At 35.7% G+C, this 16,842-nt stretch overlaps 1 protein-coding gene across 3 annotated transcripts in view; it reads right to left on the bottom strand.

Moving 5' to 3' along the window:
• Window positions 1-434: 434 nt before the first annotated feature.
• Window positions 435-16,842, bottom strand: part of PRRG1 (proline rich and Gla domain 1) — a 120,873-nt gene continuing 104,465 nt past the window's right edge. For all 3 annotated transcript variants that reach the window (XM_066356579.1, XM_066356580.1, XM_066356581.1), the window contains exon 4: window positions 435-4,578. In XM_066356579.1, coding sequence (XP_066212676.1) covers window positions 4,093-4,578 — 486 coding nt within the window. In that variant the 3' untranslated portion in view covers window positions 435-4,092. The remainder of the gene's footprint in view (window positions 4,579-16,842) is intronic.

The raw sequence follows: 16,842 nt of genomic DNA, 5'->3' as shown, positions 1-16,842 counted from the left end.
TTAAGAAACCTCCCTGTGGTTACAAGTGTTTCTATCTTGTGATTTCCTTCCCAATCTTCTAAATGTCAAGTGCAAGCTATTCTGCTAAGTAGGAAAAATCAGCTGCTTGATACCTGCAGACAATGTCATTCCCAGTACTTGACAAACTACCCTATTTCAGCAAGTTCAGTCTATCCCTGTGGAGCAAATACGCCATTTTGTGTCATGCCAGCATCATTCCAAAGTAGTACAGAAAGTTCTTTCTTGCTGAGAACACCCTGAGGTTATCACCAGATAATTTCTGATTTATTTACTGAGCAATATTCCCAAAGAAAAATAGTAAAATAATTTTACCGTGTTAAAAAGACCATAATTAATAAAAACTTATGCTGAATTTTTATCAACTAATCATAATATAAATAACACATGGTAGGAGAAATCTCTTGGGTTTAAAAATAGCTTTATTTAGCATACCAAAAACATAGAAACATAAGAAAAACCTTACCTAGTATAAACATAAAAATAGTTACATACCATAATTTAATGTAAACCAAGTGTTTAAAAATGTGAAATATTATAACAAAAATACATGCTATTTACACAGAACCAAGTTAAAACATCCTCCACAGTTATCAGATCATCAATCTTGAAGTCATAATTAACAGTGAATCAAGCACAGCATCAGTATTAGTATTGTTCAATAGGAAAAAAGAAATCATCTAATTTACTTTAAATGGGTACAATTCATTGTTATATTTAAAGCAGGAAGGCAGATAGTCCTAGTTCTAGGATTCCAGACACAACCACTGCATGTGGAGGTTTGGAAACCATTCCACTGGAAAACCTACCATTAAGCCCATTTTTCCATTTAAATGCAAACTGGTTGATTCAATTTAGTTACTGCTTAAGAAAGGTACTAAATATATTTGCAAAAATAAACATTTATTAAAAATGATCAAAAGTGAATGTAATATCAATCAGGTAAGAAAGCCAAAAGCATACAAATATATATCATTCCAGACAAGCCCCTTTAATTATAACAAATGTTAAGAAACTCAGTTTATAAAACCAGATGGGGTAGCAAATGGGTTTTTAAAATTGTATAACCCAAAGCAAAATCAAACTAAACCAACCAAACAAACCTAAGAGAATGCTTCTTGAAGAAAGCAGTAATTGGTTTATCCTGTTATCATGATGTCAGTGCTGCCAGGAGACCAGTGCTAGATGTCAGTTATCACTATGAAGTAAATGCTGTCTGTTTGACCAACAGTCTAAACAGCTGTGGTCATTGATGAAGCATTTGGCTTTTGTTTCAAAGATCAACATTCATTCATATACTGCAATCCAGGTGTCTCTAAGAGGCAGAATTAAAGTCAATATCAGGAATTTAAAATTAAAAATAAAGTTGCAAGAATATAAACTTAGTAATAGAACATTCTGCTCCTTTGTCTAATATTGTAATTCTCAAACTTTTGGTCTCCAGACCTCCTTATACTCTTAAAATTTACTGGGGATCTAGATGCTGAAAAGCTTTTGTTTATGGAGGTTACATCTATCCATATTTGCCATATTAGAAAATTAAACTCAAAATTTATTAAGTATTCATTTAAAATTTAAAAGTCCTTTATATATTAGCATAAATAATATTTTTAAGAAAATAGCCATATTTTCTAAAACAGAAAAAAAGATCTGTGAGAAGATGGCATTGTTTTACATTTTCAACTATTTTGAGAAAGAGAGTGAAAAGACAAATATGTCTTTATATTATAATGAAAATAGTTTTGATCTCACAGATCCCCTGAAAGGCTCCCAAGGACTCCCAGGAGTTGATAGGCCACACTTTTGAAAATTGCTGGTTTAATCTAAGGCCTGATATTAATGACCTAATTTTTTTTCCACAAAAGGAGCCTTAATTTTCATTTTAAAATAAACCAAAATATCCACACAGAAACACATAAGTCACTGTATGAAACACTTCCACTTTAAGCTTTAACTAGAAGGCAAAGATCATCGTGTACTCATGAACAAATTCAAAACAATATTGTAATTTCTGCTGAGTTCAGGGTCAAGATTTATTAATTTTTAGTCCATGAAAGCTACACAAAAACTGTTAACTAAATACACACATTTTATTTACCTTTATAGTATTTGCTTAATCCTGTTTGTGCTGAATTGGCTGTCATTGTTAACTTGGCACAGTCCTGGTACAGACCAGAAAATGACAGGAGTTTAACTAAAAGTCTTGACCCTCAGATTAGGAACATGTTAGCCATTTATGGAGTAGCTTACTCTATTTCTATGTGAAACTTTTGATAAATTTTAGGGAAATGGGAAAGTTCTCCCTTAAGCACAATAAAACCAATGCTATAATCTTACTGATAGATAACTCTTCACATCTTACAAATTACTTTCATGCACATCTCATCAGATCCTTTGAAGCCACCAAAGGGAAGCATGAATGATTTTACTGCTTCAGAGTTAAGAAATTTGAGTTAGATATGGGTCTTTCCCAACATATCATGGCAACTATATTGCAAAAAGTGATTAGAATTCATGTCACCTGACTTCTAGTTCAGGATTCTCCCCAGCATTCCCTCTTCCTTTGGTTCCAGGGCAAGATTGAGGGAGGGGTCAGAGGGGATGGAGATGGAGGCAGCAGTGTATGGCACTTCTGAAATCTGGAGTCCATTACCTCATGCACTATTTTACCCTACATCAAGGAGGCTTAGGAGTGGCAGAGGCATCTTTCTAATGGATATAATGAATTTTCCACCAGTGCATATATATGGAACTTTATACAGAAAACAAGTCTTACTTTTTCTTTCTCAGCCAGTTTATTTTGGCAATTCATTCATAGCCTGTTTTCTCTTTTTAAGTGAAAAATAAAAATCCTGTAGTTAAAAAAAATGTGATGAAAATACAAAATGAGATAGCAATAATAATGAGATATCTAGGAAGCTACCATAACTACATTTATTGTGCACCTGGCACAACATAGACTTTGTAATCTTCCTCCACCAACTGGAGAGCAGTATAAAAATCACAGTTCTTAATTTAATGGAAAGTTGCCTCAATCATCTTGAGGCAAATACTTCAGTCTGTACAAAAACATTAAGAAAATAATTTTAAGAATTTTATTTCAACTAAATTTTTAGGTGCTTGAAGATTCTGTGGTAGTAGGTGAGGGAATAGACAGTAGAGTAAAAGGCAATGAAAGAGTGAGAAGAAAATAATTGTCAGCAAAGAGCAAAAGAGAAATCTTTATCTATTCCCTGTCATTAATATATATATATTAATATATATTAATATATATATCTACTTTAGAAATTATTCTGTTGAAAGGAAAACCTCTCCACCAAGATATTAATATAAATAGCATGAGACTTTCAAAGACAGTAAGCAAACACTGTTTAATTGGGGGGGGCAGTCACCATAAAAAATACTCCCTTCCTACAAAGCTAGACAAATGTCGCTAATGACCAATAATTTTCTTGCTATACACTATAAGCAAGTTATTGTTTACTGTGCCTTCCCTCTGTCTTTCTGAGATGTTCTGAAAATCAAGATGGACTACATGCATTTATTTTTATTTTAAGGTAATTGAAGAAAAAGTGTTAATAAAAGCCAGTAAGAATTAGAAAACATCCTAAATTCATCTTATTTTCAAAATTTAACAGCATACTGCTATCTGTTACACAAATTGATGGTGCCATTTCTCCCCTCCCCCCAATTTTGGTAAGTAATATTCTCTTTACAGGTGATTTAGACAAAAGTTAATGGCTTTTTAAGAGAGTTGTACAAATGCTGGGCTAATGTACACACATGTGTATATGCATATATGTATATATACATGAATATGCACACACAGATATATGTATAACTTATCACATTACATCTTCATGTTTTTCCCTCTTCACATTTCCCTTAGCTAAAATGAGCATGGATAATGATTTTATAGTAGGGAAAAAACTAATGAAAAATCAGAAAACGTGAAGTGGTATGCCATCAGAGTCCAATAAAACAAGTCAATGCACATTTATGTAGTGGTAAAGTGCTAGAAAGTTCTTTCATTAGTATTCTAAAAACAATTATAGTAAAAAGAAGTTTGCAGTTTCACTTGATGGTGGTGACCACAGGCACCATAGCAATGGCACTGGCTGAGTTGGAGTTGATGATGTCCTCATACTCTGGGGGTGGATCTAAATGAGGTTCTGTTTCACTCCTCTGAAGGTTCACCTGGCCAGTGGCTTCCTCATAGGTTGGTGGAGGGTCACAGTTGGACAGGCGAGTGGAGACAGAATCTGAGCGCCCAACTACATATTCGAGAAAGCCTGGTGACATTCCACTGCTATCAAACACTTCATCTGGTGGGGGAGGTGTAGTAATAATATTAAGGTGCTGAGGGAAAGGAATGTGACCTTCAGTCACTGTCTGTCTGCGAGTTTTGTTTCTTAGAAAACATCTCCAGATTAGGAAAATGACAAGGAGGATAATAAAGAGGCCAAAGATTAATGGAAAGGTAAGGTAAAATTGAAACCAGTCACTTCCTCTGTTACTCTCTCCTTGTTGTGCTTTTGTATAGGTGTTCCAAAACTCTTTCTGAAAATAAAAGACAGAAGAAATTTAAAATAAGTATGATCAAAAGATATGAAATATCAAATGAACAAATGTCTGGGTTCTATTAACATAATGAACAAAAACCCAAAACCAGATTTCTTGGCTTAAATGACGTACAGCCTACATTCCCCATGACAAGAAATTACAATTAAACCATGGTGCTCACTCTGGATCCTCCCCTAAAATAGTCAGAACATGAGTCTTTTTCAAGACTTGGAGTTATTTATATTTTCAGCTATGACATTTTTTTTTTTTTGCTTACAAGTTTTCAAAAAAAATCTTTCAGTTACAGTTGACATAAAATATTTTATTAGTTTCAGATGTACAACATAGCAATCTGACATTTATATAACTTACAAAGTGATCACCCCAATAAGGTTAGTACTGATCTGACCTACCACATACAGTTATTACAATATTATTGGCTATATTCTCTATGCTGTATTTTACATTGCTGTCACTGTTTTTATAATGGAAATTTATACTTCTTGATCTCTTCATGTTTTTCATGCACCTCCACCCCCCTCCCATCTGGCAGTCATCAGTTTGTTCTCTAAATCCATGACTTTGTTTCTGTTTTGTTTGTTCATTTATGTTATTTTCAGATTTCACATATAAATGAAATCATGTAGTATTCGTTTTTCTCTGACTTATTTCACTTAGGCTAATACCCTCTAGGTCTATCCATACTGTTATAAATGGCAAGATTTCTTTCCTTTTTCTGGCTGAGTAATATTCCACTGTATATGTATACCAATTCTTCATCTGTTTGTCCACTGATGTACATTTAGGATGCTTTCATATCTTGGTTATAGTAAATAAAGGTGCAATGAACATAGGAGTGCATATAAAATTTTGAATTAGTGTTCTGGATTTTTTTCAAATACCTAGAAGTGGATGTGCTGGGCCATATGGTAGTTCTAGTCTTTTTTTTTTTGAGGATTATTCATACTACTTTTCATAAGGGCTGTAATAATTTATAATTTACATCTCCACAGTGTATGAGAGTCCCCTTTTCTCCATATACTCTCCAACACTTCTCATTTCTTCCCACTTTGATGACAGCCATTCAAACAGGTGTGAGGTGATATCACATTGTGCTTTTCGTTTCCATTTCCTATTAACTCATGATATTGACTATCTATTCACCTGCCTGTTGGCCATGTGTATGTCTTCTTTGTAAAATGTCTATTCAGATCCTCTGCTCATTTTTTTTTTTTTCATTTTTCTGAAGCTGGAAACGGGGAGAGACAGTCAGACAGACTCCCGCATGTGCCCGACCGGGATCCACCCGGCACGCCCACCATGGGGCGGCGCTCTGCCCACCAGGGGGCGATGCTCTGCCCATCCTGGGCGTCGCCATATTGCGACCAGAGCCACTCTAGCGCCTGGGGCAGAGGCCACAGAGCCATCCCCAGCGCCCGGGCCATCCTTGCTCCAATGGAGCCTTGGCTGCGGGAGGGGAAGAGAGAGACAGAGAGGAAAGTGCGGCGGAGGGGTGGAGAAGCAAATGGGCACTTCTCCTGTGTGCCCTGGCCGGGAATCGAACCCGGGTCCTCCGCACGCTAGGCCGACGCTCTACCGCTGAGCCAACCGGCCAGGGCTCTGCTCATTTTTTAATCAGGTTTTTTGTTTTTGAGATGCATGAATTCTTTATATCTTTTGCGTGTTAACCCCTTATTGAATGAATGATTTGCAAATTATATTATCCCATCATTTTAATGATGGTTTCCTTTGCTGTGCAGAACCTTTTTAGTTTTGTGTAGTCCCATTTATTTTTGCTTCCCCCCCTTGCTATAGGAGTCAAATCCATACAAATATCATTGATACCAATGTCAAGAAGTTTACTATGTTTTCTTCTACGTATTTTATGATTTCAAGTCTTCTGTTCAAGTCAGCACCATGTATTAGAGACTCCTTTCTCTATTGTATGCTCTTGGCTCCTTTGTTGTAAATTAGTTGTCCATATAAATGTGGGTGTATTCCTGGGCTCTTAATTCTGTTCCATGGACTGGTCATTGTGTTTCGTTCTCTTCCAATACCATACTATTTTGGTTTCTGTAGCTTTGTAGTATAGTCTGAAATCAGGGAGTGTGATACCTCCTGCATTGTTCTATTTATTAATTGGTTTGGTTCAAGGTCTTTTATACTTCCATAATATTTTAGGATTTTTTGGTTCTATTTCTCTGAAAAAATGCCATTGAGATTTAGACAGGAATTTCATTGACTCTGTAGATTGCTTTAAGTAATATAGACATTTTCTAGGAGCGTGGGTTATTTTTCCATTTATTTGTGTCTTCCTCAATTTCTTTCAACAATCTCTTATACTTTTCAGTGTACAAACCTTTTACCTCCTTGGTTAAATTTACCCCCAGGTATTTTATTCTTTTTGATGCAATTGTAAATGGATTTGTTTTAATTTTTTTATGATTTTTTGCTTTAGTGTATAGAAACACAACATATTTTTATACTGATTTGGTGGCCTACAACTTTACTATATTTGTTTATTATCTCTAACAGTTTTTTTGGTGGGGTCTTTTAGGGTTTTCTAAAGGTAAAATCATGTTATCAGCAAACAGTGACAGCTTTACTTCTTCCTTTCCAATTTGAATGCCTTTTATTTCTATTTCTTGCCTGACTGCTCTATCTCAGACTTCTACTAAGATGTTAAATAAGAGTGCTGAGAGTAGGCATCTTTGTTTTGTTCCTGACAGGCGAAACACTTCTTTTTCACAGTTAAGTATGATACTAGCTTTGGGTTGGTCACATATGGCATGATTCCACTTCCTCTAGATTCATAGTTTGTTGGTGTATATCTGTTCATAGTAGTCTCTTACGATCTTTTACATTTCTGTGGTATTTACTGCACCTTCTCCTTTGTTTCTGATTTTAGTTATTTGACCCTTCTAGGATTTTATTTTTCTTAGTGAGTCTATGTAAAGGCTTATCAACTTTATCTTTTCAGAATACCACCTCATAGTTTCATTGATATTTTTTATTGTCTTTTTGGTGTCTATTTTATTTATTTTCACTGATTTTTATTATTTCTTTTCTTCTACTGGCTTTGACCTTTGTTCTTTTTTCTAGTTTCTTAAAATGAAAGGTTAGATTGAAGTTTTTCTTGTTTTGTTTGTTTGTTTTTGAGGTGGGTCTGTACTGCTATCAGCTTCCTTCTGGGTACATTTTTTACATCTCATATTTCATAATTTCACCTTCATTTGTTCAGTATATTTTTAAAATTTGTGGTTTTATTTTCTTGTTGACCCATTAAGTGGTTCAGCAGCATGTTCTTTAATATACATATATATATATATATATATATATATATATATATATATATATTAATTTTTTCAGTTTTCTCCACACAGTTGAATATAGTTTCATACTATGTATTATGGTCAGAAAACATGCCTGAAATTATTTCATTCTTAAATTTGTTGAGACTTGTTTTGTGTCCTAACATCTAGTCTACCCTTGAGGATGTTCTGTGTGCACTTGAGAAGAATGTGTATTATGTTGCTTTTGGATGGAATGTTCTATTAGGTACCTCTGTTCTAATTACCACTTAAGGCCACAGTTTCCTTGTTGACTTTCTGTCTAGATGATCTATCTACTGATGTAAGTGGGGTGTTAAAGTCTCCCTACTATTATTGTATTCCTGTGAATCTCTCTCTTTAGGTATGTTAATAGTTACTTTATGTCTTTTTGTGCTATGTTGGGTATATACATAATAAATATTATGTGTTGTTGATGGATTGTGCCTTTTATCATTATATAATGTCCATCTCTGGCTCTTGTTACCTTTTTAACTGAAGTCTATTTTGTCTGTTGACTATCATTTGCTTGGAGTATCATCTTTCATCCCTTTGCTTTGAGCCTATGCTTGTTTTTAGAGCTCAGATGAGTCTCCCAAGGCAGCATATAGTTGGGTATTATTTTTAAACCATTCTGTGACTTCTAATTTGTCAGTTCATTCCACTTGCATTGAAGGTAATTATTGATATATGAGGTCATTTGTACTGTCATTTTGTTTTGTTTGCTCTATATCTCCATTGTTTATTTTCTCTTGTGTTTCTGTCTGCTATTTTAGTTTGGTGACATTCTATGATATTTTTCAGTTTCTCTTTTTTATCTTTTTTCCGTCTTTGTGCTAGATCTTTGTTTTGTGGTTACCATGTGTTTTGTATAAAATGTCCCATAGATAAAATAGTCCTTTTTCTGCTGATAGCATCAGATCTTATTTTTAATGTGTTTCTGTCTTTAACCTTTATGTTAAATGTTAGTGATTACCATCATATTCTGAAGTAGCTTTGCATTCTCTGATTCCCTCTATTACTCAAAATTTTGTGTACTTTTGCTTTTTCATTTTATGTGCAAGAGGTACTTTCAACATTTCTTGAAAGGCTGGTGTAGTACTGGTGAACTCCCTCAGCTTTTGTTTGTCATAGAAAGTCTTTATTTCTCCTTCATAACTGGAGATTAAGTTTGCTGGATATTCTTAGCTGGTGGATTTTATCTTTCAATAGTTTGACTATGTCATTGCTTTTTCTCCTGGCCTGTACATTTTCTGCTGAGTATCTGCTGATAACTTAATGGGGGTACCTTTGTTGGTTACTGAATTATTTTCCCTGGCTCCAGTTAAAATTCTTCATCATCAACTTTTGACCATTTTATTATAATGTGTATTGGAGATCTTTTTGCACTGAGACAATTAGATTTTCTGTTAACTATTATTTCTCTAAATAAGCTCTTTTCCACCTTTGCCCTCCTTTTCCTTCTGGGATACCCATTATCTTTATGTTGCTTTTCCTAGTGAAGTTGAATACTTCTCTTAAGAGATTCTTCATATTTTTAAGATCTTAGTTCTCTCTTCTCTTCCACCTGAATAATTTCTAGATTTCTATCTTTGAACTCACTAATTTTCTCTTCCTTATGGTGAGCTCTATTTCTATTACTTTCTTATTCATTCTTCATCTCATTTATTGAATTCTTCAGCTCCATAATTGGTTTGGTTCTTTTTAGAGTTTCAATCTCTTTAGTAAAGTAATCTTTATGTTCATTAATTTTATCCCTGGGCTCACTGAACTGTCTTTCTCAATTTTCTTGTGGTATGTTGAGTTTCTTCATAACAACTATTTTGAATTACATATCAGTTAGATCACAAACTCCCATGACTTTAAATTTAGTTTCTGGAGAATTGTCAACTTCTTTTGGTGGCACCACATTACTATACTTTTTCATGGTGCCTGATGAATTGTTCCTCTTCCCGCACATCTGAAGTAGTAAACACCTTTCTGAGTTGAGTCTAGCTATATTTTAGAGCCAGCACTTTGCACCCTCCACTGCTTTTGCCATGGGAATCACTGCTGCCCTCATTCCTGCTTGTGCTGCCAAGGTTTCTGGTGCCTTGCTGCTGTCACAGTGTTGTGGATGTCATGCCTGCTCCTGTAGCCTCAGATCATAGACACAGTTGCTACTGTGGGCACCAGGGCCTTAGATGCAGCCCCTACAGCTGGGATAGCTGAAGTTATAGGAGCTGTCACCATGGGGTGGAATCTGGGTTGTGGTCACTGCTATAGTTAGTAGAAACTCAGGTCTCAGGTGCTGCTGCCGCCAAGGGTAACAGGTTCTTAGATAGAGACCCCAGTGCTAGGAAGAGCTGAGGTTGCATTTGCCACCACTGGTGTATGGGAGCATGGATCTTGGGTGCCACTGCTGTTCCTGGGGCCCACAGTCATGAGCTCTCCCACTACTATTCCTCTGGTTCCATTTCCTCCCATGAGGTTCAATCCACCCACCTTCAGATGTATGGATTTTTCAGGCATCCTGGTGTGTTGTGCAGAGGGTCCTATGTTGGACTATGGATATCCTACTTGTTGTGATATAAAGGGAAAAGACAAAGGAATGATTAACTTCTCCATGATGCTGACATCACTCTGGGGAAGGTAATTTGTGATCATGTACTTATGGAGATCTATCAAGTATTTCATTTGTCCTTAATTTTCTTTTATATGCTTTAATGTATAAGACATTTCAATCTATTATGTTAAATTTTAGTCAAAAGTGAGCTGGCTCAGTTTATGAATTAAATATTTTCAATTAAAGTAACATTGATCTGATAAAAAGGTACTTACAGATTTTCTTTGGGAACTAGACTTATTTTGTTCTTTAGTGCAGAGAATCAGCTGAAAATTCATGTGAAATCAAGACTATTATAAAAGTCATTCAAAAAAATAAACAGCTATATCTCCACAAGCTATTTAAAAAGGTCTTTAGCCTGACCAGATGGTGGCACAGTGGATAGAGCATTGGCCCGGGACACTGAGGACTCAAGTTTGAAACCACAAGGTTGCTGGTTTGAGCGCAGGCTCATCTGACTTGAGCAAGGGGTCACTTGCTTGAGCGTTGGATTATAGACATGACCCCATGGTCAGTGGCTTGAACAAGGGTTCACTGGCTCAGTTGTAGCCCCAGTCAAGGTACATATGAGAAAGCAATCAATGAACAACTAAGGTGCCGCAACTACAAGTTGATGCATCTCATCTGTCTCCCTTCCTGTCTGTCTGTCCCTCTGACGCTAAAACAAATAAAATAAAATAATAAATAAAATAAAATAAAATAAAATAAAATAAAAAGTTCTTTAGCCTGACCAGCCAATGGCGCAGTGGGTAGAGCACTAGTGTGCAACACTGAGGATAGCCCCTTGGAACCTCCACCTTGGGTGCTAAAAATAGCTTGGTTGTGAGCATGGCCCCAGGTGGGAAAAGCATCTGTCCCAGACAGGGTTTGCTGGGTGGATCCCTGTTGGGATGTATGCGGGAGTCTGTCTCTCTATCTCCCCTCCTTTCACTTGAAAAGAAGAAAAAAATAATAAAAGAAAATAAATAAAGTTCTGGTACAGTACTGCCGTGGCTGAAGGGAAACTTCACATTTGGCTCCTCCCCCAGCAGGTTCTGGGATGGGTGTAGGGAATGGAAGGTGTGGGAAGATTTGAATGGAGATGCATAGAATATGGCTGAGAAATCATCATAGTGCCATCCAATGATCACTTCACATATGTCTATGCCCATATCAACTCCCAATTCCCTTCCTTCCTGATTTCCCTCATCCTTTAAAGGGCAAAGTACTGAATCAGTGGCTAGTGCCATCAATGGTCTTGGGAAGCTAAGTAAACTAGGAGTTTCCCTAACAATGCCAAAGAATCTGAGTTTCTGCCTGTACAAATGATGAATAACCTGCAGAAAATTAATGACCAAGTCTTAAATACCTTGGACATCTCTTGTATCCACTTGTAACCACTCTCTACCCACAACTGTCGACATGCTAGTTCCTGCCATGGGCTCTGAACTCAGAGATTTCCAACATAGATTTTGTAACATATCCTTGTATGAAGGGGCACACATATCTCTTTCTTCAATTTCTCCTTTAATTTCCACAATAAACAAATTTAAATAGTAATACTGTGGAATGATAGGTATTATCTAAAAAGGAATCTCTGGACTTATATCTAAAATCTTTGGCTATCATTAACTCAGCTTCTAAAATACAAGCACACCTGGGGGTAGACTAGAGCACAGAGTGCACAGGAAATAGGATAAAGATTTGGGATGATGCACCTGACATACCACCCACTGCAAAGCTACTTATTTACTTATAATTGAATTTGTCAGGGTCCAAGTCTAAGTGTGCAACTCAATAAAACATCATCTGCTTTTTGAGTATTCTAACTAAGCATTTTAGTTAAACCATTTGCTTTACAATTTAACAAAATATTATCTGCTGATTATCTACATTAAAATCCCTGAGACAGGTCAACAAAGCAGATTCCCTGGCTCCATAGAAATCTGTAGACCCTGGACTGTGCATTTCTAAAGTAAACATTTTAAAAATTTTGGAATAAGTTTGGATTTACAACAAAGTTACAAAGATATTACAGATCATTCCCCTGCCCCCCCTCACCTAGTATCTCCTAATTTTAGTATTGTACATTGGGATGGTGCATTTGTTATAATTAATAAACTAATAATGGTCCATTACTATTAACAATTGTCATGAATTTTCTCACTAATGGCCTTTTGTTCCAGAATTCAATCCCTATTGCATTTAATCATCATGTCTCTTTAGTGTCCTCTGGTCTATGACAGTTTCTTAGTCTTTTCTTCTTTTTCATGGCTTCGACAGTTTTGAGGTGTCAAGTGTTTTGTAGAATGTCTCTTAATTTGGCTGTCTTTGGTGATTTTCTCATGATCCACCTAAGATCATAATATAGGGTTTGGGGTGGGGGAATACAACAGAAGTGAAGTCCCTTCTCATCACATGACATATATGACTTTATCACAGATAATACTAACATTAATCGCCTGGTCAAGGCAGTGTTTTCCAGTTATCTCCACTGTAAACTTATTTCCCCCCCACTTTCTGCACTCTATTCTTTGGAAGCAGATTTGTTAGTCCAAACCTCACTCATAAGAAGCAGGTAATTAAGTTCCTCCTGGGGAGAGGAGTATGTACATACATAATTTGACATTCTTGTTTACTGTAGACTCTCCTCTCTCATTCATTCATTCATTCATTCATTCATTCATTCATATCGTTATGGACTTGTATATTTATTTTATGATTTAGGTTATAATTCAATACTATACTACTATAATCCAATGCTCAAATTGTTCCAGCTTTGGCCATTGAGAACTCCTTCAGGATGGCCTTCCTCTCTGGTACTACATTATGCTCCATCTCATCTTGTATTCTTCTCAGCCCAACCTAGAATCAGCTGTTTTCCCAAAGAGTGTGGGTTTCTTTTATTGTGCAATGGTATTGGAAACCCAGATCTGGCACTATGCAGTTTTTAAAAAGATTTTATTTATTCATTTTACCGAGGAGAGAGAGAGAGAAGGGGGGTAGGAGCAGGAAGCATCAACTCCCATATATGCCTTGACCAGGCAAGTCCAGGATTTTGAACCAGCAACCTCAGATTTCCAGTTCGATGCTTTATCCTGCGCCACCACAGGTCAGGCAATGCAGGTTTGATAAGTGGGACTGAGTGAAACTATGCAGTTTTGGTAAGTTTTGACAGCCATTTTGGAGAGTCAAGTACAAAAAATAATAATTTGTAAAGAAAAGTTCTGAAATAGTTGTCTTTAAGGATTACTATTATTTGCTTCATGTTACTTCAAGATTAAGTTCCAAAATGCAAAAGAAACCCTCATGAGACCATTGAGAGGAAGAGAGAGAACAATGTTAGAGATCAAAAAATGATTCCAAAATAAAGTAGCTCTAAATTTAGCACCTAAAAACTAGAACAAAATACATATATGTATTGAAGGCTTCTGTGAAAGGCATTAAAGTGCCCAACCCCAAACCAAATGCTGTAGGTTTAATTTTCTCTTTTAAAAGATACAAAATTTGAAGCTTAGAGAGGTGAAAAGTTTCACAAGCAATACAATCAGTGGGTGGCAGAGCTGAGAGACCAAATCAGGTTCATCTGATTTTCAAAGCAGAGGATTTCGTCATGGTATTCTGATTACTTTGGCTTACATAAGCCTTTGTGTGTAGGTCTGCTGCCTCTACCAGATCTCAGATACCATGAGGAAGCGTCAGCTTATTCAATGTTGTAGTTCCTGTGTGTGTTATAGTACTCAGTAGATAATATCTGAAATCTGACCAAATTTCTATGTGGTGAAAAGGAGACCTACAAAGTACAATACATTTTCTCCCACCATATAATGTAAATTAGACTTCTGTTCCAAATTGGGTAAAAAATTACAAAAAAACACCCCAACACATTATACTGGAAGCAGACTTCTAAATTCACACAATCTAGATTTAGGGATGATGAACATGTACATGTTTCAGTAAAGCTCTGTGTAATAAATTTTACTGAACAAAAAATTAATAAGTACTCTAAGAGTTGAAATAAAATACGAGAAGCCAATCACTTTCTTTACTGCCAGGATTAATCAAGCATGAACTTCAAAGATGAAACTTTGTTATTCATTGAGTCTTAACACACAGCCAATCCTTTTTAATATGTAGCAAATACAATTCTGAAATATTTGTTATGAAATAGATCAAGTATCAGAATGGCATTTCTTTTTTCTTCCTTTAGAGAGAGACAGGGAGAGAGAGACAAAAAGGACATTGAGCTGTCTCTTTATGTGCCCTGACTGGTGATTGAACTGGCAACCTCTGTGCTTTGGGATGATACTCCAACCAATTGAGCTATCCATTCAGGGCTCAGAATGTCATTTCTATTACACTTATGAAACCAAAAGCCCTTGGTCACACCTTTCTTCAATTATATGGATTTAATGGCATAAAGCAAACTCAGATGATAGGTTTTAAACCATAAATAAATAAGTAACATAAAAATAATAAAAAATTAAGTCTACATCTGTCAGCTAACTTGTGAACAAGTTTTGAATCACTTCTTCCCATGAATTAAATATACTTTGTAATATGCCACTCCATTCTATCATTCTTCATTGATTCATCAAATATTTAATTCCTATTATGTGCCAGTACTGTTTTATATGCTAAAGACCATAGCTATGAACAAAACACACAAGAAATGCTGTTGTCATACAGCTAACAGTTCTTGGAAGAGAACAACAATGAACAAATACAACAAACAGATGTCAGATGGTGATACATGCTGGAAAGAAAAATAATTCACAAAAGGGGCAAAGGTTGCATTTAAGGTAGGATAGATGAAAGAGGCATGGTGGCCTGGATTTAAAGTGGTGACAAGTAGAGAGACTGATAGGAGCCTAGATTCTAAATATACTTTCATGTTACAATCAACATTATTGTCAGGTAAGACATGGAGTATGAAAAAGGGGATAATCAGGGATGACAACAAGGTTTAGGCTTAGCAAAGAGAGGATGAACAGTTACCACTATATCAGGCTGTGGTAGGCTCAGAGTTTTGGAGAAGGGTTCCAAATTGGTCTATGTTTAGATTGAGAACCATATTCAATTCAAACAGTAGATACTTAGTGAGCAGTTAGTCTACAGGTCTGCATTTCAGGGTAGTCCTCCAGGATATAAATAAATCTTGAAAATACTAGCATTTCAGGCCCTGACACTAAGAAAACTCACCATTGTATGAGTATAGAGAGAACAGTTTGAAGAAATTAGGTGGCTGCTGGAGAGGGGTGTGAAGTCAAAAGTATTTTCTTTATTTTTATTTTTTTCCCTAAACAGTGTGTCAGATATTGAGAATGAGTCTATACAGAGGAAAAAGTGAGCTGAAGAATGCAGAGAATCACATGAACAATTGATGAAGTAGTTTTAAAGACTACTGAAATGCAGCATCCTGTCTCTGCCAGTAGCAAAGAATACATAGAAGCATTGAGATGCATAAATGTCAGAAAGGTAAGCATTGAAAACACTATTCACCTTGAGAGTCAATGATTATAGACTCTATACTCTTCATATAACATCAGGGTGGTTAAGTCTTTTGCAGACTGCCATGAAATTTCTGAAGGACCATATTGGTCCATGGACTGGAGGTTGAAAAACATTGACTTGGACTATGGGATATTTTAGAATTCAAGTCAAAATAAATATATGGCTCTTTAATTTAAGAAATTAATAGTGGTCATAGCAACTTTTTAATAGCCCCAAATTGAAAACAACCCCAATATCCATATATATGCAGGTACAGTGATACACTACTCAGCAATAAAAACAAATGAACTGTTGGTACATGCAATATGGATGCACCTGAACATAGTTATGCTGAAAGAGGGCAGATAAAAGACAATAGATAATATATGACTTCATTTATAGAAAATTCCAGAAAATATAAACTAATCTCTAGTGAGAGAAATCAGATCAGTCATTGACTGGGAGTTGCTGTTTGTGGGAAGAGATGAGAAGAGGAAATTATATGGGGCAAGAAGGAATTTTGGGGGATAATGAATTTGTTTACTATCTTGATTGTAGTGATGGTTTCATGAGTATATGTATGTCAAAACTTACCAAATTGTATACATGAAATATGTATGGATAATGGTATGTCAACTTTAATTCAGTAAGGTTTAAGAATTCAGTAGCTTACACAAATAATAACCAGTCAGAATATATCATGGAAAAAAACACCTCATTTACAATAACAAAAGAGCAATACTTAGGAACCAAACTAAGAAATGTATAAAACCTTAAAGTCTTAAACTCTGAACTCTTTCTTCTTACTACTGGGTCCATCTCTATCAATTAAGAGGTCAAACCCCTTTTATTTTT

Source organism: Saccopteryx leptura, chromosome X (assembly GCF_036850995.1).
Source record: "Saccopteryx leptura isolate mSacLep1 chromosome X, mSacLep1_pri_phased_curated, whole genome shotgun sequence".
NCBI classification, from domain to species: domain Eukaryota; kingdom Metazoa; phylum Chordata; class Mammalia; order Chiroptera; family Emballonuridae; genus Saccopteryx; species Saccopteryx leptura.
This window is presented reverse-complemented; position numbering and strand designations above follow the sequence as displayed.